This window comes from Pseudophryne corroboree, chromosome 8 (genome assembly GCF_028390025.1).
Source record: "Pseudophryne corroboree isolate aPseCor3 chromosome 8, aPseCor3.hap2, whole genome shotgun sequence".
In the NCBI taxonomy this organism is placed as follows: domain Eukaryota; kingdom Metazoa; phylum Chordata; class Amphibia; order Anura; family Myobatrachidae; genus Pseudophryne; species Pseudophryne corroboree.
Genome location: NC_086451.1, coordinates 80,647,881 through 80,668,981, shown reverse-complemented (window position 1 = coordinate 80,668,981; position 21,101 = coordinate 80,647,881). Strand labels below are relative to the sequence as shown.

The 21,101-nt window shown below is 47.4% G+C and overlaps 1 protein-coding gene across 1 annotated transcript in view; it reads left to right on the top strand.

The window, feature by feature from the left end:
* Positions 1 to 293: 293 nt before the first annotated feature.
* The window catches only part of GFI1B (growth factor independent 1B transcriptional repressor), a 95,278-nt gene continuing 74,470 nt past the window's right edge, over positions 294 to 21,101 (top strand). The window contains exon 1 of the mRNA XM_063936747.1: positions 294 to 768. Coding sequence (XP_063792817.1) covers positions 535 to 768 — 234 coding nt within the window. The 5' untranslated portion in view covers positions 294 to 534. The remainder of the gene's footprint in view (positions 769 to 21,101) is intronic.

The following is a 21,101-nucleotide window of genomic DNA, read 5'->3' as shown; positions in this document are numbered from 1 at the left end:
CGGAAGAGAGATCCGATCTGCGGTGTGGCAGGGGGCCCTTTTGGAAAGGGGGGCCCGGGGTACGTATCCCCCGGGCCCCCCCCTTAATCCGGCTCTGTGTTGGACAGAGGCATGAAGGACCCACCAGTGAAATGCAATCACAGGGGCCCATTAAGGGGCGTTGCCATATGCTGGAAAGGGTGTAGCCATCTGACCAGAGAGGAGTGGCCAGCCATTATAGGTGGCTACCTAGCATAGTATATAAAGAAAAAGAGCTCTACCTCGCTGCCCACTTTAAGCTGTTGTGTATGTGCCTGGGTTACACCAGGAGAGACCAGTAGAATATGCGCCTGGGTTACACCAAGAGAAACCAGTAGAATATGCGCCTGTGTTAAGCCGGGAGAGAACAGTAGAATATGTGCCTGGGTTACACCGGGAGAGAACAATAGTATATGTGCCTGGGTTACACCAGGGGCAGACCTGTGCTACTGAGCTCCTAGGCCTCTGGAAGTTTTTGGAGCCTGCAGTGTTTCCTGGAAGGTCTCCCAGGAGAGGATGGATCCCCCTGGGGAGGATGATGAAGGCGATCCCCTGGCTTCAGGGTCTGGTGGAGGCCCTAGTGATCTGGGCCTGGCAAAGGCTGTGATGGCAACAGCCCAGTCTGATGTTGATGGGGACAGTGCATCTGTGCAATGTGGTCTGATGACTTCGGGTCCTGTGAAGGAACAGGATCCCCAATTGGATCCCCCCAAACTGCAGGTTGCTGACTCTTTGAGTGAAGTAACTCAGGTAAGAGAAATGACATCTACATTTGCCTGTAGTGAAGTGGGGAATTGTGTGGAAAACATGCAGGATGCTTGTAGCAGCCCAGATGAATCTGAGCCCTGTGAAGAAATGTTTTCTCATTTAAATTTGGATGAGCTAAAGAAAGAAATAAGGAAAATACAAACTAAAATCAGTACTAAAAAGAGAAAAAGGAACTCCTGCCGTACCTGGGAGCAGCCCATTTTGAGAGAGGAGCTGGAGCAGTTAAATGAAATGTTGTTTCAAGCTAAAAGCAGGTGCACTACTCTGCAAGCAGAAGCATTTCTGCAGAAACAGAAAGAACAGAGGAAAGCTGAATTGCCTGTGCAGGACAGTGACCATGTTCCTGGGGAGCCAATGATGGAAGTCAGTATACCAATGGAGACAGGCAACCTGGAAGAGGCAGCAAAAAGCAGTGTAAACCGGAATGCTGAGGAACCCAAAATGGCGGCAGATGCGGTTTGCAGTGCGTTCCACGGTGGAGGGGAGGCGTCTCTCCTGGGGGCAGTGTCGGGCGGTAGCGGGGTGGGGGGCGCAGCAATTGATATGGTAATGGCTAGCACCGGATCCATTTCAGTTGTAGCAGCTTCCCAGGGTCTGTCTCCGCCGGTGCCTAACCCGAAGGCTGCGAGTGAGGGTCCAGCGCGGGCTGGTAGTCTGCCTGGAAGGGTAGGCAGTGCTGAGGCTGGTCCCCTCCATATGCCTGTAGTGGCCAGCTCCGGCTTGGTCGTTGCGGAGGCGGTAAGGGGCGTGGCCAAAGACGCACAAGTGGTGATGTCATTGGGTAGCAGAGAGACTGTTAAGCAGCCCGGGTGTATGGAAGCTAAGGCACAAGGACTGCCTGCACTGGACAAACGTGTATTAACCCCTGAGAAGTCTGCTGTTACAGAGACTATTTATGGTGATATGATTGCCCCAGCCAGGGTAATGGCAGCTGTCAACCTTATCTGTGCCAATCAGGCTAGGTTATCAGAAGCCTGCTAGTGCAGTAAATAAAGAAAGGGAGGGGGTCAATGTACAGACTTCTTTATCCCTTCCTCAATTTTCTTCTGGTCCAGTAAAACCCGACCCTGCATCTTATGCTCGAGCGGTGTCTGAGGCTATAGGTGTTGTGCCTCAGGTGAGAGCAAGTGGGGGTCAGTCAATTAAAAGGAGGAATGTAATACAGTTTAGATGGGTTGGTGATGGGGTTCCCCCTTCTAAATCTGATTTTCTGGACTTAATTTTTCTTTAGGGTTTGAAGCAGCTGATCTTTATGCCTGCATACACCCGGTGAAGTCCCCGGAATATGACTTACGTTTTGTGTCATTAAATGGTCTCCAAGCTTTCTGTACAAAATGGGAGCAGAACAGGCTGGAAGAGCCTTACATATTTTTCAAAACAAACACAGTCACTAGGCCGGATAAGGTTAAAATCACCATATTAGTGAGGAATGAATCATTACCTACTGCTGATATTGTCTTCTGGCTGTCTAGATATTGTTCTGTGTTGTCTCCACTGATCAAGTTTGACCATACCAAGGGTGTTTGGGGGGGTGCCTACTCTACATTTGTGCGTCTTCATTCTAGTGGTGCGGAGACCCAGCATTTGCCCTCGGCTGCCTATACCGGTAGAGACAGGCTTCAATGTTTCTACCCGGGGCAGCCGAGGACCTACCACAAGTGCGGGGATTTTAGGCATCTTAGTGGAGATTGCACAGTTGTTAAGTGTGCTTTATGCAATCAGACAGGCCATGTTTCAAAGGAATGTGTAAAGGTCAAGTGCAACCTTTGTGGCACTGAAGGGCACCCCTACAGCAGATGCCCAAATGCATCACACAATGTAAATGTGACGGTAGATAAGACTGTAAATGATATTGGTGATAATAGCATGTTGGAGGCAATTTTGCACCAGGAAATGTTACAGCAATTGGAGGAGAGGGCTAGTAAGTCACAGAAACAGGTGGGAGGTGGAAGCAAGATGCAGCCAGAGTCTAGTGAAGTGCCCTTTCAGACTGTGAAGAATGGAGGAAAGAAGAAGGCAAAGACAAAGAACATAGATGTTATTTGTGCAAATAAATTCAATATCTTGGCTTCTTTGAGGATGAGGGGGAGGGTGAAGGTGAGATTGTGATGGTAGGTGGCAAGGAGCTTATCTTTGTCCCCAGTAAACCCAGACCTAAAAATGTGAAGAAGAGCTCCAGCTTACTAGTAAGTGATGTGGCTGTGCGGGTGGAGTCTAAGGATAAGAGGGGGAGGAATGGTAGAAATACTAAGAAGGCTAAGCGAGAGTCCACTCAAAATGATCTAGAGTGGGATTCAGCTGGGACGAAGCTTAGCCAGGCATTGGAATCCTTGTTGGATGAGCAGGCTAAAGGTAGACAGGGTGAAGAAGGGAACGAGAGCCAGATGGTGGTGGAGGAAACTCCTAGTCAAGAACTTGGATGCCAGGGATTTTCTTCACTGGACCCCCTTAAGGGGATTGATGGTGGGGGTGACCCAGGTGTAGTCCCAAAGCCTCCTGATCCGGATCCTCCCCCAGAAAAGGTTGGGTGTGGGGTTGAAACTGATACCAGGGAGGTTCCTGGAACAGTGGGACCTAAGAGCCCACATGATGGGGTTGTGGCTTCTGATTCTGGTGGTGGGTGTGGGGTGGAAGAAAGTGCTGGGGAAGAGGTTGTTGTGGAGGATGATGATGTAATTCCCTTTGGTTTGTCTTGTAAGAGGGTAGGGTCCTCCGATGAGGACTGTGAGAAAGAAGTAAAGAGAAAGTAAATGGGTCCTACTTCTATAATCCAAGAACCATGGATCCCCAACCTATACGATGTGCCACCATTAATGTGGCTTCCGTGCTTTCCGAACAAGCTCGATTTATGGCCTTTGATTTTTTCGATGCGGTTGATGTCGATTTTTTATTTTTGCAAGAGACCAGGGTAGGCGATTTGGCCACACTCCATCGGGCCAAATCTCAGTGGAGGAGGGGGTCTTCTTTCTGGTCTCTTGCGGCTGGGTTGGCAGTTCTTTTTACTGGTATGGTAACTGTGCACAGGATTATAGAGTTGCAGGTAGGTAGGTGCATGGTTCTGGATGTCAACTTGAGAGGACATGACCTAAGGCTGATTAATATCTATGGGCCCCAGTCAAAGTGGGACAGGAAATGTCTTTTCAGGGAGATAAAGCCGTTTCTTTTTACAGCCCAGCAGATTGTTTTTGGAGGTGATTTTAACACCATCATTAGGCCTAAAGACAGAGGAGACACCAGAGCCTGGGCTATGATTCCAACTTTTTAGTTGGTATGATTAGAGAGGCAGGTCTGGTGGATGTGCATGTTCGCCATTTCACAGACCTCACAGGTTACACCTTTCATAGTGGTAGTCGTAGATCTAGGATAGACAGGATTTTTGTTAAGGAGTCCTCGAAAACTTTGCCTCCAGAGACAAAGCCAGTAGAGTTCTCCGATCACGTTTTTCTGAGTGTTACTTTAAATGCCTCAGAAACCCCTCAGAAAAGGCGGGGCCTTTGGCGTTTGAACTCCGAGCTCCTAAAGGAGGAGAGGGTCAGACAGTCCTTTAGAGACTTTCTTCAATTACAAGAGACACTTCTGGAGGCTAGCTGGAGTAGGTCTGAGTGGTGGGAGGAGTGTAAAAAGAGGAACCGGAAATTTTTCCAATGGCTGGTAGCCAGGAAAAGCTTGTCAAAAAGGTGCATCAACCAGAGCTTGAGAAGGAAACTTGATCTCTTGATTTCTGAGCGTGGAGATAGTGGGCAAATCTTTCGAGTGAAGGCTCAGATGAAGGAATACCAGTACAATCGTCTGTCTTCATTGATTCTGGAGAGGGATTACGGTAAATACCACTCACCGGATCCCTACCAGAGTTGCAGAAGATCAGTCGATCTGAGGGTGGTCCGGGGCCTGTATGATGAACAGGGTACTCTTCGTGAGGATAAGGAAGGTATCTTGGGAGTCATTAGGTCCTACTACTCCAACCTCTTATCTGAGCAGCCACTTATCAGAGAGAGGATGGAGCATTTTCTGAGGGAAACACCTGGGCTTGAAGGGCTTGATCCCTCTTTTGACTCTTTGGGTAGTGATGTAACAGTGGAGGAAGTCAAGAATGCCATAGACAGTCTGTCTATGAAGAAGTCTCCAGGCCCAGATGGATTACCATCGGAATTTTATAAAGTGTTTTCTGACATCTTGGCTCCTCATCTTGTAGAGGTATTTAATGAAAGCCTGGGTGAGGGGTTGCTCCCTCCCTCTATGAGATCTTCTGCTCTTATATTGTTGTCCAAAGGTAAGGACCCAGCCCATATTGAAAATTGGCGCCCCATCGCTCTTCTAAATACGGACAGAAAGATTCTGGCAAAGGTACTCTTCAATCGGTTGATGGAAGTTTCCGGACTGTTGCTTTCCCCATCTCAGCATTGCACCGTGAAGGGCCGTAGCACCTTTAGTGCTGTCCTTGGCGTCCGGGAGGCCATGGAACGATGTTGTGCTGAAAAGTGGGGGAAGTATTTGCTGGCATTGGATCAGTCCAAAGCTTTTGACCGTGTGAATCATCAGTATTTGTGGACTGTATTGGAAAGGTATGGTCTTCATGTGCGGGTGGTAGATTGGCTGTGTGTTATTTATAATCAGGCCGAGAGCTTCCCACTGGTTAATGGCTGGGTAGGCCCTGCTTTCACTGTTGATTCGGGTGTCCGTCAGGGATGTCCTCTGAGCCCCCTTTTATATGTGTTTGCAATTGATCCTTTTGTGAGGAGGATTGAGAGTGGCACTGTAGAGGGGGTGCAGCTGGGCCCTGAGTCTCCATTGAGGGTGGTGGCCTATGCAGATGATGTCACTCTTGTCCTGTCATCTGTGGCAGAGGCACGTGACGTGGAACATCTTATCTGTGAGTACTCTGAAGCTTCGTGTTCCAGAGTCAACCAGGACAAGTGTGAAGCTTTCTGGATGGGAGAGGAAGGTGACGAGTTTGCCCTTCTGGACAGCCTCCCCCAGGCCAGCCCAGTGATCAAAATTTTAGGTATACGATTTGGCCATGGTGATTATGCCACTCAAAATTGGGAGAAAAGTCTTGAAGATGCTACCAAGAAGGTACAGTCTTGGAGAAAGTGGCAGCTTTCTTACAGGCAGAGGATTGACCTGTGCAAAACTTACCTGATCTCTTTGTTTCTCTATGTCAGCTACGTGTGCTTTTTGCCAGAATCCTTGTGGACCAGGATGAATTCTTTATTCTTCCTATTATTATGGGGGAATAGAATGAATCCAGTCAAGAGGAGGATTACTTACATGTCGAAGGAACAGGGTGGCCTAAGTATGGTCAACCCTGTGGTGTTTTTTGCTTCTACCTTTATAAAACATAACCTTGGGAGTTTATTTTTAGATTCCCCCCCTCGATGGGTAGAGAGCTTTTGGGCCTGGGTATTTCCCTTCCTTGAGCTCTGGTTTGATGGTGGTCAAGTGAAAAATTTTCGGCTCCGGCATGGCTACCTCCCGATCTACGTCATCTTGTGCTTGAAGATGACAAGGCGTTGGGGGCTGGAAGAGGGTGAAGTTAAAAACTTCTCCAGAAGGGAGTTGGAGAGAAGAATTTTGCGAACTCACTTCTTTGTTCCGCTGTCGCTAAGGGACTGCCCGGGTAATGTTTGCTCAGATGGGTTATCTCTGATCAATTCTCAAAGGATCCCACTGAAGTTTAGGGACATTGCTTGGCTCTCCTTTCATGGGAAGCTTTACGTGAAGGGTAATCTCAAGTTTAAAAGTGCCGGTGATCGTGGCTGCCCGCGTGAGGAATGTCTAGGGGAGGAGGAGACGTTAGACCATTTTTTTCTTGAGTGTCCTTTCAATGTAAAAGTTTATAAGGGAGTTTCAAGAGCCTTACGCATCCCGTGCCTCTCGGGGCTTAGTTACCCTGAGTGGGCTTATGGGGCATTTAAAGGGTATAGGAGATTTGATTTGACCACTATTTTTATAGTTAGCTTAGCTGTTAGACATCACACGTGGAGAGCACGGTGTCAGGTATCCCTTAGACAGAAAGTTCTCCCCTGCGAAGTGGTGGTGGAAAGCATTCTACACGAGCTGAAGAGGTTGATGGATATGGATAAGGAGAGGATGGATGCTGTTGGGTGGTCCAGGCTTTGGCGCCACCTGAAGCCTCCTTGAGTGGGTGGCAGACATCTTCTCCTCCATCTTTTAGCTATCTATTTTTCTCACTCCCTGTAGATTTTGGACTTGGTTTTTTTTGTTTAAAATGGTTTACATGCAGCTAAAAGCCCTTTACTTTCTCTCTACTTGAATTTAATGTAAGTGGTTTGTAGTGCTGTGGTTACATTTGTATGTTGTGTATAGTTGTGTGTTGTCTAGTATAGGCTGTTAGGCTTAACAAATTGTTAAGCCATGGAAATTATATGTGTAAGATTCTGTTGATTTACATTTATGATATGTTATTTTCAGCCATAATTGTGTTTTGGCTTGGTTTTATGCTTTATTTATTTATTTATTGTATGTTGCAAGTTTTCTAATAAAAGAATCAACCAGGAGAGAACAGTAGTATATGTGCCTGGGTTACTCCAGGAGAGAACAGTAGAATGTGTGCCTGGGTTACACCGGGAGAGAACAGTAGAATATGTGCCTGGGTTACACCGGGAGAGAACAGTAGTATATGTGCCTGGGTTACACCAGGAGAGAACAGTAGAATATGCGCCTGGGTTACATCGGGAGAGAACAGTAGTATATGCGTCTGTGTTACTCCAGGAGAGAACAGTAGTATATGTGCCTGGGTTACAACAGAAGAGAACAGTAGTATTCTGTATGTGCCTGGGTTACACCAGGAGAGAACAGTAGAATATGTGCCTGGGTTACACCAGGAGAGAACAGTAGTATATGTGCCTGGGTTACACCAGAAGAGAACAGTAGTATATGTGCCTGGGTTACACCAGGAGAGAAGAGTAGAATATGCGCCTGGGTTACACCAGGAGAGAACAGTAGTATATGCGCCCGGGTTACACCGGGAGAGAACAGTAGTATATGTGTCTGGGTTACACCGGGAGAGAACAGTAGAATATGCGCCTGGGTTACACCAGGAGAGAACAGTAGTATATGCGCCCGGGTTACATCGGGAGAGAACAGTAGTATATGTGCCTGGGTTACAACAGGGGAGAACAGTAGTATATGTGCCTGGGTTACACCAGAAGAACAGTAGTATATGCACCTGGGTTACACCAGGAGAACAGTAGAATATGCGTCTGGGTTACACCAGGAGAGAACAGTAGTATATGCGCCCGGGTTACACCGGGAGAGAACAGTAGTATATGTGTCTGGGCATGTTTTTATTTATGCACAGCTTCCATTTTATAACAAAATATAAACATTATAATCATATTTACAATTATATACATAATAAATAAATAGAGATCATTACATCATGATATTTACCGTTTACATAACTCAAATATGTTTTCCATCACTTTATCATACTTTCATTTTAAACATTTTCCTTGATCCACATAATTTCTGTGAATCCATTTCAGGGAACTCCCCCAACATTTCCCACTTAGCTGACTCAACATTTAACACACATTTATCCATCTATCATAAACCCTCCACCTCCATACACTCCCACATTTATCCACAATCCTACCTTCATTCATACCTTTCACCCTCCATACATGCCGGACTACCAACAAATAATTATAACTAGAGTGACATATCTGCATATTTTAAGGTGTATGCAAACCCCTTCTTTAAAAAAAAAAGAAACTACAAAACCTAATCAGCTGAGAAAAAGTGACCAGGACAGAAAAGAACCTGAGACGGAAAAGAGGATATCTTCCACCACCCATTAAGGGGGTTTCAACTGGCGCCACAATCTGGACCAGCTGACAGTGTCCAATCTCTTCTTCTCTAGATCCATCATCCGACTCACCTCATGAAGAATACGACCCACCACCTCTTCACAGGGAAGGACTTTTCCTCTCAAACTAACCAGACACCGTGCCTGCCACGTGTGGAACCTAACCGCTAAGCTGACTAAAAAAATTGTGCCTAAATCAAAGCCCCCATACCCTTTGAATGCCCCGTAGACCCATTCCGGGTAACTGAGCCCCGAAAGGCAAGGGATGCCTATGGCACCCGACACTGTTTTGTAAACCTTTATGTTAAAGGGACATCTACAGAAGAAGTGGTCCATGGTCTCCTCCTCCCCTTGACATTCCTCTCGTGGGCAAACACGTTCATCGGCACTTCTAAATTTGATGTTTCCCCTAACATAAAGCTTCCCTTGAAAAGAGAACCAGGCAATATCCCTAAACTTCAGAGGCACCCTCTGGGAATTTACCAGATTCAATCCTTCTGTGAGAACATTACCTGGGCAGTCTTTCAGGGCCAATGGGACATAAAAGTGGGAACACAAGACCCTCTTCCCCAACTCCTTTCTCGAGAGATCTCTTATATCACCCACCTGCAGGCCCCATCGCCTAATCACTTTCAGACACTGGATCACATAGATCGGGAGGTAGCCTCTCTGAGCCCGAAAAATTCTCAGTCTGCCATCCTCTAACCATACTCTAATAAAGGGAGACACCCATTCCCTAAAGCCATTTACCCACCGAGGGGGCGTCTCTAAGCAGAGACCACCGACATTTAGCTTTAAAAAAGCTGTTACAAAGAAGACTACGGGGTTTACCATATCCAAGCCCCCTTCTGCCCTCGGTCTGTAAGTGATACTTCTTTTCACAATGTTCATCTTGTTCCCCCACAAAAGTAGAAAAAACAAGGAATTCATTCTAGTCCACAAAGATTGCGGCAAAAAACATACATAGCTGACATACAAAAACATTGGGATCAGGTAAGTTTTACACAGGTCCACCCTTTCCCTCAGAGAGAACTTCCATCCTATCCAGCTCTTTACTTTACGGGTTGCACCATCCAGTTTCCCGACCCAATTTGTACTTGCATAGTCACCATGATCAAATTTGATGCCCAAGATTTTTATACATTGACTGGCCCTGGGGAGGCTGTCCGGAAGATCAAACTCGTTGCCTTCCTCCCCCATCCAGAAAGCTTCACACTTGTCCTGATTGATTATGGAACCCGAAGCACTTGAATATTCCATGATCAGTTGGTCTACATCACATGCCTCTGCCACCGATGACAGGACTACTGTGACATCATCAGCATAGGCTACTACACTCAAAGGAAACTCTGGGTTATGCTGCACCCCTTCCAACATGCCGCCCTCAACCCTTCTTATAAAAGGATCGATTGCAAACACGTACAAAAGAGGGCTCAGGGGACACCCCTGACGAACACCAGAGTCTACTGGAAATGCAGGCCCTACCCAACCATTCACAAGTGGGAAGCTCTCTGCCTTTTTATACAAAACTTTCAACCAATTTACCGCCCTTATAGGGAAACCATACCTTTCAAGTAAGGCCCACAGGTACTCATGATTGACCCGATCAAAAGCCTTAGACTGATCCAATGCCAGCAGAAACTTATTCAACTTTCCAGCCCTGCACCTTTCAAGAGCCTCCCGGACACCAAGGACAGCAGTAAAGGTACTGCGGCCCTTTACAGTAGGGTGCTGGAAAGGCGAAAGTACAAGCTCTGAAAATTCCCTTAGCCTGTTGAAAAAGATTTTTGCCAGAATCTTTCTGTCCGTATTGAGAAGAGCGATGGGGCGCCAGTTCTCAATATGGACCGGGTCCTTACCTTTGGACAGCAAAATAAGAGCTGACTGTCTCATGGAAGGAGGGAGTTCACCCTCACCCAGGCTAGTATTATATATTTCCGTAAGACGAGGAGCCAGGATATCTGAGAATTCTTTATAGAATTCAGCTGTTAAACCATCTGGTCCTGGAGATTTTTTGGGAGTTAACCCGCCAATTGCCTCTCTGACCTCCTCCACACCTATTTCGCTGTTCAAACAGACAAAATAAGCATCTGGCTCCACAAGACCAGGTGTCTCCCTCAGAAATGCCTCCATCGTTTCTCTGTCAAGTGCCTTCGCAGACAAGAGTTCAGCGTAATAGGACCTGATGACTTTTAGGATGCCTTCTTCGCCCTTCTGAAGCACACCCTCTCCATCAACAAGCCCTCTTATCTCTTTAACATCAATCCCCCTTCTACAACTCTGGTAGGGATCCGGGGAGTGGTACTTTCCGTAATCCCTCTCCAAAATCAAAGAAGATAGACGGCTATACTGATGTTCTCTCATCTGTGATTTCACCCGGGAGATTTCCCCACTATCCCCCTGTTCAGAGATCAGGAAATCTAATCTCCTTCTTAGAGTATAGTAGGTATTTTTTTTAACCAAGTTTCTTTTGACTACTAGCCTCCTGAAAAGACTTCGGGCTCTCTTTTTTACTTCCTCCCACCACTCCGATCTACTCCAACCAGCCTCCAACAGTGACTCCTGCGCCTGAAAAAACTCCCTGAAAGACTGTCTCACTTCCTCTTCCTTGAGAAGCTCAGCATTCAGACGCCACAAACCCCTTCCTTTCTGGAAGGATTGCGAGGCATTCAAAACAAAACTTAAGTACCCGTGATCGGAGAACTCTACAAACTTTACCTCTGAAGGTAAAGTGCTTGAGGACTCCTTAACAAAAAACCTGTCTATTCTAGATCTGCGCTGACCACAAAAGTAAGTGTACCCCGTGAGGTCTGGTTGATGTTTAACGTGTACATCAACCATACCTGCCTGACTAGCCATACTAACTAAAAAATTCTCATCATAGCCCAGCCTCAGTCCTCTGGAGCCTCCCCTGTCTTTTGGCCTAATGATGGCGTTGAAATCGCCCCCAAAGATGACTTGCTGGGTCGTAAAAAGAAAGGGTTTAACCATTTCAAAAAGACATTTCCTATCCCAGCGAGACTGGGGGCCATAGATATTGATAAGCCTAAGGTTATGTCCTCTTAAAGTGACATCCAAAATCATACACCTTCCCACTTGTAACTCAACAACCTTGCGCACGGTTACCATGTCGGTAAAAAGTACCGCCACCCCACCGTACGGCTCAGCAGCAAGAGACCAAAAAGAGGGCCCGCGCCTCCACTCACTTTTAGCTTTGTAAAGGGCTGCTAATCTGTTGATCCGGGTCTCTTGTAAGAACAAAATGTCCACGTTCTGGTTGTCAAAAAACTCAAAAGCCAGATACCGAGCACGTACGGATAACACGGAAGCCACATTCATTGTGGCACATCGAATAGGATGGGGATCCATGGTTCCAGATTGTTGAAATGGACTATGCACATACATTACTCTAGTTATCACCACCACCCCCACCACCAACACCACAATCCATACATGCCACCCCATTCACTTCCTCAATCACAACCACATCCACACCCGCACCAGCCTCTTTAGGACCAGGGTCAGGGGGTTCCCTTGCATCCAGTGACCCAGGGCCAGACACATTATTTTGATTGCTCTGACTCTCAGATTCACTCTCTGCCTCTTTCCCTATCACCATCACTTCCTCCTCAGCAGCAACCACCTCCACACCTACCTCCTCATCCTCAAACAGTGGCTTCCCAAACTCCTCCTCCTCTTTTCTTTGCTCCAATTCAATCCCTATTGGATCCCACTCTAAACTTTCTGCTGCAACATCCTCTATTTCACTGTCTGTATTCCCTTCTCCCTCCTCCCTCCTTCTCTTCCCTACCATCTTAATTACTTCTTTCCTTTCTTTGTTCTTTCTTCTCTGTCTTCTAGGTTTAAGTCTTGGTTCTCCTTTTTCTAGAACCACTTCTCCCTCATCTTCCTCATCTGTCAATACACCAAACCTATTTGAAAGAATCACCTCTTCCTCCACTTTCCTCTTTGTTGTTTTTACACCTTTTTTTCCCACCTGAAACCAGGATTGGGACTGGGATTGAGGCTGGGATTGGGCCTGAGGCTGAACTTTGCTTCCTTCTGACACTATTTTGCCAATTTCCCATGACATTTCTTTCTCTTTGTTCACTTTAACTACTCCACCCCTAGTAATTCCCATTTCTGAACTACTACCTTCCTCAAAATTCATGCAACCCCTGTTGTTATGATTTGCCATGGGGCAACGACTGTAGGGATGTCCCATCTCCCCACAAAGGTTACATTTCACCTTATTACATGTTCTAGATGTATGTCCACTCTCTCCACACATCGAACATTTCACACCCCCACAGTCACCACTGAGGTGGCCAGCCTCACCACACTTAAAACATGTCCTTGGTTGACCAGTATAAAATATCTGCACCCGGTCTCGACCTATGTACGCAGCAGATTGAATATGACGCATACCGGTCTCCCCAGGATACAGACGTACACTGGCCAACCAAGCACCTCCCCACACTCCCATTGTGTGGTCCGTTTTCCTTATGTCAGATTGCAATTCACATTGCCTGCTTAACCAAAACCTGATATCTTCCATAGGTATAGATTCATTGCGGACCAGGATGGTCACTTTTATGTCATTTTGCTTCTCCATCAATTCCGCCTCATACTTACAGTAACCATTCTTGTCCTTGTTTACAGACCACTTTCTCCAAAAAATAAACAATATTTCCTTATTATAAAAGCTGACATCATACTCAACAGATTTTATAGGGTGAATACAGGCATGTAAATCTCTGTAAGTAACCCCAAGAGAAAAAATTAACCTTAGAAAATCAGTCTTAGGTGGGGGGTCACCATCACCCACCCACCTAAACTGTACTAGGTTCCGTCTCACTCTCTGGCCACCACTACCACCACCAAATCTTGTATTCTTATTTCCAGAATTTTTCCCCATATCTGCCGCCTTCTGTGCATAAGACATTTCATCAGGGTTAGGCTTACCCGCACTCCCTCCACCCTCTGTCACTGACAAAGAAACAAGAGGAGCTAAATTGACATTTTCACTTTGCAGTTTTCCCCCCACATGTTTATCCTTTCCTTCTGGAATGTCTTTAGAATTCTTTTTCTTTACTTCTGCACTGATTAACGACAATGCTTCCTTCACCCTGGCAGGAGCTGGAATGTTCCCATACATTGACTCTGCAACTACTTTCTCACCAGCATCCAAAGTCTCTGGATCTAGAGCTGACAGACCTTGAGCCAAACCATTAGTTATTACAGTTTTCCTCACTGCCATTCCCACACCTCCCTGCACTTCTTTGGACACAGCCTGCACAATTACACTAGGACCTGCATCAGATTCAAGCAAAATGTTAACAGGCTCATCCTCCATGCCACCCTGCGCCCTGCATAGACCCGACGCCGGATCCTGCCCTCCGGTCCTCACCGGCCTGTCACCTATAACAGCATTTTCATTACTGCTACCATTGCCCGGCACCTTGGAAGCCACGGGTAACCCCCGGGAATCCCCTCCTGACAACACCTGCACAGATCTTACCTTGCTTGGTGCACCACCAGGGATTCCCGAGCCGCCGTCTGCTCCCCTCGCCTCTGCTTCCGTCTCCATAGCAGCCGATGATGCTGTATCCAGAAAAACCACAGCCTCTTCCTGGACAGTCACACTCTGGAGCTCATCAATAGCTGGGGATTCCTCCATCTCCACACCCTCTTCCTTTTCCAGGTGAATCAACTCCTTTGATGAGGGTGTAACCTGATTTCTATGCACTGCAGTTAACTCCTTCCCTGCTGGTATGGAAACTTTTGCCTTTTTTTTCTTTCCTTCAGATTCCTTCAGAGATGTTATTCTGCCCTTTATATTACACATGGTTGCTTGTATTTCATCCATTTCACCCTGGATCCTGACCCGCTCCAAATTGCCAATTGTATTACACTTTCTCTTGCGAGCATAATACCGGGATTTAAGTTTAGCAGCTTCTGCCATTAATTCCTTTAGGCCTAAATGGACCCAGTAATCTTCCTCTGAAACATCATCATCATCACAGTCTGAGTCCTCTGTATCTGAGATATCTTCTGTTACATTGACATTAACCCCTTCCTTGCCTGGAGGCTCAGCCGCTGTGGCGACTGTACCGTCCCCACCAGTAATCTTACTGGCAGAGGTGCCTTCCACAGGCTTAGGGGTACACAATCTTCCTGCCGATCCGTGCTGCTTCACAGGGGCTCCGGCAACACTGCTGGTACTCCTTGTAATCCGTGGCTGGCTGGCTGATTCCACCATCCCTTCCTGTCCCCCAACCCCTATAGCTGGGGAAGGGGGTGGCGTGAGGGATGCCTGCCCCTTCTTCATACCTCTGGGACCCGAAGGCAGCAGCCCCGGGCCCGGGCCTTCCACCTGCTGAAACTTCCACTCTCCCCCTACTAAGAGCAGCAACTCCTGCCCAGGAATCCTGCAGGGGGGCGGGCACTCTCACTCTGCTGCACTGCTAGGCTCTGGAGCTCAGGAGCTCCTGCACATACGTCTGCACACCAGGAGAGAGCAGTAGTATATGTGCCTGGGTTACACCGGGAGAGAACAGTAGAATATGCGCCTGGGTTACACCAGGAGAGAACAGTAGTATATGCGCCCGGGTTACATCGGGAGAGAACAGTAGTATATGTGTTTTGGGTTACACCGGGAGAGAACAGTAGTATATGTGCCTGGGTTACACCGGGAGAGAACAGTAGTATATGTGCCTGGGTTACACCAGGAGAGAACAGTAGCATATGTGCCTGGGTTACACCAGGAGAAAACAGTAGTATATGTGCCTGGCAGGGGCGTAGGCAGAACTTTCTGGGCCCCATAGCAACATTTTGAAGGGGCCCCTTTTCCAATGCTTCTAGAGAGACACCTCTCCCCTGCAGATGTTGATTTTATGCTCCATAATAGTGCCCTAGTAAATTTTCTGAGCCATAGTAGTGTCTTAGTTCATGTTATGTAATATTGTATTGCTGCCTGTACACATTACATAACACAGTACCCCCACATTATTACATACAGTGTTTCCACAGTACCCCCACATTATTACATACAGTGTCCCCAGTTCATATTATGCCATAGTATTAATTCATATTGTGCCACATTGCAATGCCCTAGTTCAGTGGTTCTCAAACTGTGTGCCGTGGCACCCTGGGGTGCCTCAGGACACTTGCAGGGGTGCCTTGGGTTGGCGGTCAAGGACCAATTCAAATTAGTTATGGTCCATGTAATGGGCAAAACCAGTGCTGCTGGCTTCCAATCATAAATATGTGGACAAAAAGAATAAAATCGTGTCACCCACCATATAATTAAAGCTAAGGATGACATGTAAACACAATTTACTTCATGTAATATATATTTTTTTAATTTCTCAGTAAGAAACTTTTGACCTAGAGGTGCCATGAATATAATTCAGATACTGTAGGGCGCCGTGATTCACAAAAGTTTGGGAACCACTGCCCTAGTTCATATTATGTAACATTATAATGCCCTCCAGTTCATTTTATACCACATTACGATGAGCAGGTCCAGGGGCATACCTAGATACAGTATGTTGTAGGCATCAAGGCAAAAGGTTGTAAGGGCCCCTTTGTATCTGTGAAAAATTACCATAACACATTTGACTTTGACAGGGAAGGTGGGCCCCTCTCAGCTCTGGGCCCCATAGCAACTGCACTCCCTGCACCTATGGTAGCTACGCCCTTGGTGCCTGGGTTACACTGGGAGAGAACAGTAATTTATGCGCCAGAAGATGGGTCTTGACAGTGTTAGTAGCAAAATGCTAAAGTTAGATCAACAATATTGTACTTTAATAAATCATATACATAAAAGACTGTCTGTCTGTGTCTGGAGGGGATGTAGTTATGTGACCGGCAGTCAGGAGATCAACGGTCACATAACCTCCGCCTACATCCAACCCCCTCACAATCCTGACCAACCAACAGGGACTATTCCCACTCGTAGGTGTCCACGATACCCATAAAGTAGGACTAGAACCCGCGCCACCCCCCGCCGGGATTCCACTGCCAGGATCCCGGCGTCGGTATGCTGATCGGCGGTCTCCTGACCGTTGGTCACGCATACCACACCCATCTGGAGAGTGTTGCTAACAAATAAGATGTAACATTTATCATATAAAATATACAGATGCAAATATGGCATTAAGGTATTAATAAAAAAAAAATGCATGGGATTCTTCTTTTGAGACCTTGGCAGAAATGGGAATAGGTCGCAACAATCACACTATTAACAGCAATAGGTTCAGCGGGAGGGTCAAGGCTCACTCTACACATCAGAAGCATCTGTAAATAGGGGTGATTCAGACCTGATCATAGATGTGCTAAATTTCCCTGACATGTGGGAGGACGCCCAGCACAGGGCTAGTCCGTCCCGCATGTCAGGCCCTGCCCCGTTGCACAAGTACAAAAGCATCGCACAGCGGAAATGCTTTTGTACTGGTAGAGTAGCTCCCCACCAGCGCAGGTCCTGCCGCAGCCTGACCCCCCAATGGTCTGGGCTCACCTGCGTTGCCGGGAACGCGCCCCCTAAGCGGCGGGCAAACGCCGCCGGCCGGCCCTCTCCCGTGAGGCGACCGCCTCTGCCTGTCAATCAGGCAGAGGCGATCGCAGGGCTAAGACAGCCATTGGCACATGCGCAGTTCAGACCTGATCGCTGCTGTGTGAACACGCACAGCTGCGATCAGGTCTGAATTAGCCCCATAGACATCAAGGGGTATTCTACACCTGTAATTCAGAGCCCACAAGCGATACCCCACTCACTAGCAAATATTGTATTTTAATAAATGGGATGGATAAAGTTCTCAAATACCACATGCAACAATTCTAAAACGCCCAAAATGACAAAGTGAATTAGAAACATGAAGATACACATACTGAGACATTCACAAAGACATAAAAAAGGGACAATACAACCTGTACAACTGAAGTAAAAGCTTTAGTCCACAAATTAATGAAATGATCTTAACATAGACTTTGACGGCAGATAAGAACCACATGGCCCCTTAGTTGTGCCCCTTACACAATGGCCCTCATTCCGAGTTGATCGGTCGCAAGGCGAATTTAGCAGAGTTACACACGCTAAGCCTACGCCTACTGGGAGTGTATCTTAGCTTCTTAAAATTGCGACCGATGTAATCGCAATATTGCGATTACAAACTACTTTGCAGTTTCTGAGTAACTTCAACCTTACTCTGCCTGTGCGATCAGTTCAGTGCTTGTCGTTCCTGGTTTGACGTCACAAACACACCCAGCGTTCGCTCAGACACTCCCCCGTTTCTCCAGCCACTCCTGCGTTTTTTCCGGAAACGGTAGCGTTTTCAACCACACGCCCATAAAACGCCGTGTTTCCGCCCAGTAACACCCATTTCCTGTCAATCACATTACGATCGCTGGAGCGATGAAAAAGCCGTGAGTAAAAATACTATCTTCATTGTTAAATTACTTGGCGCAGTCGCAGTGCGAATATTGCGCATGCGTACTAAGCGGATTTTCATTGCGATGCGATGAAAAATACCGAGCGAACGACTCAGAATGAGGGCCAATGCCCACACAGTAATTGTGCCCCTTACACAATGCCCACATGTAGCTGTGCCCCTTACACAATGACCACATGTAGCAGTGCCCCTTACACAATGCCCACACAGTAATTGTGCCCCTTACACAATGACCACATGTAGCTGTGCCCCTTACACAATGACCACATGTAGCAGTGCCCCTTACACAATGACCACACGTAGCAGTGCCCCTTACACAATGACCACAAGTAGTAGTGCCCCTTACACAATGCCCACATGTAGCTTTGCCCCTTACACAATGCCCACATGTAGCTGTGCCCCTTACACAATGACCACACGTAGCAGTGCCCCTTACACAATGGCCACAAGTAGTAGTGCCCCTTACACAATGCCCACATGTAGCTGTGCCCCTTACACAATGACCACATGTAGCAGTGCCCCTTACACAATGACCACACGTAGCAGTGCCCCTTACACAATGGCCACAAGTAGTAGTGCCCCTTACACAATGCCCACATGTAGCAGTGCCTCTTACACAATGCCCACATGTAGCTGTGCCCCTTACACAATGACCACACGTAGCAGTGCCCCTTACACAATGACCACACGTAGCAGTGCCCCTTACACAATGACCACAAGTAGTAGTGCCCCTTACACAATGCCCACATGTAGCTGTGCCCCTTACACAATGCCCACATGTAGCTGTGCCCCTTACACAATGACCACACGTAGCAGTGCCCCTTACACAATGGCCACAAGTAGTAGTGCCCCTTACACAATGCCCACATGTAGCTGTGCCCCTTACACAATGACCACATGTAGCAGTGCCCCTTACACAATGACCACACGTAGCAGTGCCCCTTACACAATGGCCACAAGTAGTAGTGCCCCTTACACAATGCCCACATGTAGCAGTGCCTCTTACACAATGCCCACATGTAGCTATGCCCCTTACACAATGACCACACGTAGCAGTGCCCCTTACACAATGACCACACGTAGCAGTGCCCCTTACACAATGGCCACAAGTAGTAGTGCCCCTTACACAATGGCCACAAGTAGTAGTGCCCCTTACACAATGCCCACATGTAGCTGTGCCCCTTACACAATGACCACATGTAGCAGTGCCCCTTACACAATGACCACACGTAGCAGTGCCCCTTATACAATGGCCACAAGTAGTAGTGCCCCTTACACAATGGCCACAAGTAGTAGTGCCCCTTACACAATGCCCACATGTAGCTGTGCCCCTTACACAATGACCACATGTAGCAGTGCCCCTTACACAATGACCACACGTAGCAGTGCCCCTTACACAATGGCCACAAGTAGTAGTGCCCCTTACACAATGACCACATGTAGCAGTGCCCCTTACACAATGACCACACGTAGCAGTGCCCCTTACACAATGCCCACATGTAGCAGTGCCCCTTACACAATGATCACACGTAGCAGTGCCCCTTACACAATGGCCACAAGTAGTAGTGCCCCTTACACAATGCCCACACATAGTAGTGCCCCTTACACAATTCCCATAGTACTAGTGTCACTTACACAATGACCACACGTAGCAGTGCCTCTTACACAATGACCACACGCAGTAGTGCCCCTTACACAATGGCCACAAGTAGTAGTGCCCCTTACACAATGCCCGCACATAGTAGTGCCCCTTATACAATTCCCATAGTACTAGTGTCACTTACACAATGCCCACACGTAGTAGTGCCACTTACATATGTGTACCCAAACATATAAACGTCATACACATGTGGACAGCTAACAGTAGTTGGGGCTGCCGCTGGCTGGGGCTCAAGATATTTACAGCACCGGCGCACCCCCTCAACAGTGTCGTCGCCCCCCACCGCCGGGTAGTGTACACTGACCACACTCACCAGCTCTAGGGCATGCCTCCTCGTCCTTCTCCGGACTGTGACGGTGGGACCCTCCTGACTGTGCAGCGCAGCGTGTCATCATGACGCCGCCCACCGCAGTGCTCCTCTGGAAAGGAGCCTGCGCCTGCCTTCTTTTGCCTGGCTAAGCCCTACCCCCATGCAGAAGTGGGCGTGGCTGTACACAACCAGGGTCCACCGGTGAATCCCCCCGCAGGCCTCTAGGGGGTGTGAGTCTCAAGCGTTACACCTCAAGGCTGGGCATACTCATTAGCGGACTATACGCAATAACAGAGAACATCGAAGTTAATGGTTGGTCTATGGCTACGCAGACTGGCCACAGGACTAGTCAGAACCCATTTGCATGTATGATCACGCAGCCATCAGAAACTACACCCCCAGTGAAAACGTGACACGCCTCCGTTTTCCCAACCACTTTCCTTACCACATCCAAACATCCGCTTGCTGTCAACAGCGACAAAGTTCTCTCTGCGTGTGGGATCTCAGCGGCTCCCTCGCGCATGTGCATTGCATCACATGCGCAGTTTGCCAATAACTGCTCCGTTGTGTGAACATCGCCCATTGCATACGAACATAAATTAGAACCTGTGTATGGTTAACATTAGATGATTGCATGACCAATCAGCAACTAGCTTTGATCTGTTAGAGAAATAAAACGGTTGTATGATTGTTTGCCATTACTTACAAATTTGGACCCACCACAAAGCAATGTTAGGAAGTTAGAGCCTAATTCAAGGTTGATTGCAAAAGCAAAATCTTCCCCTAATAGGCAAAACCATGTGCACTGCAGGTGGGGCAGAGCCGGATTAAGGCTCTGGGGGGCCCGGGGTACAGAAGGCAAGTGGCCCCTAAGGACTAAATATAGTACATACAGTATATTTATGTTTTTATATATGTGTGTGTGTGTGTGTATATATATATATATATATATATATATTTATATTGCATGACCATTTAATTTTGATTAAAACATAAAGAATAAAAAATGACTTCTGGCTTACTTTGAGCTGCTTGGCTGCAAACACAGCAGTGCCTGCAGCA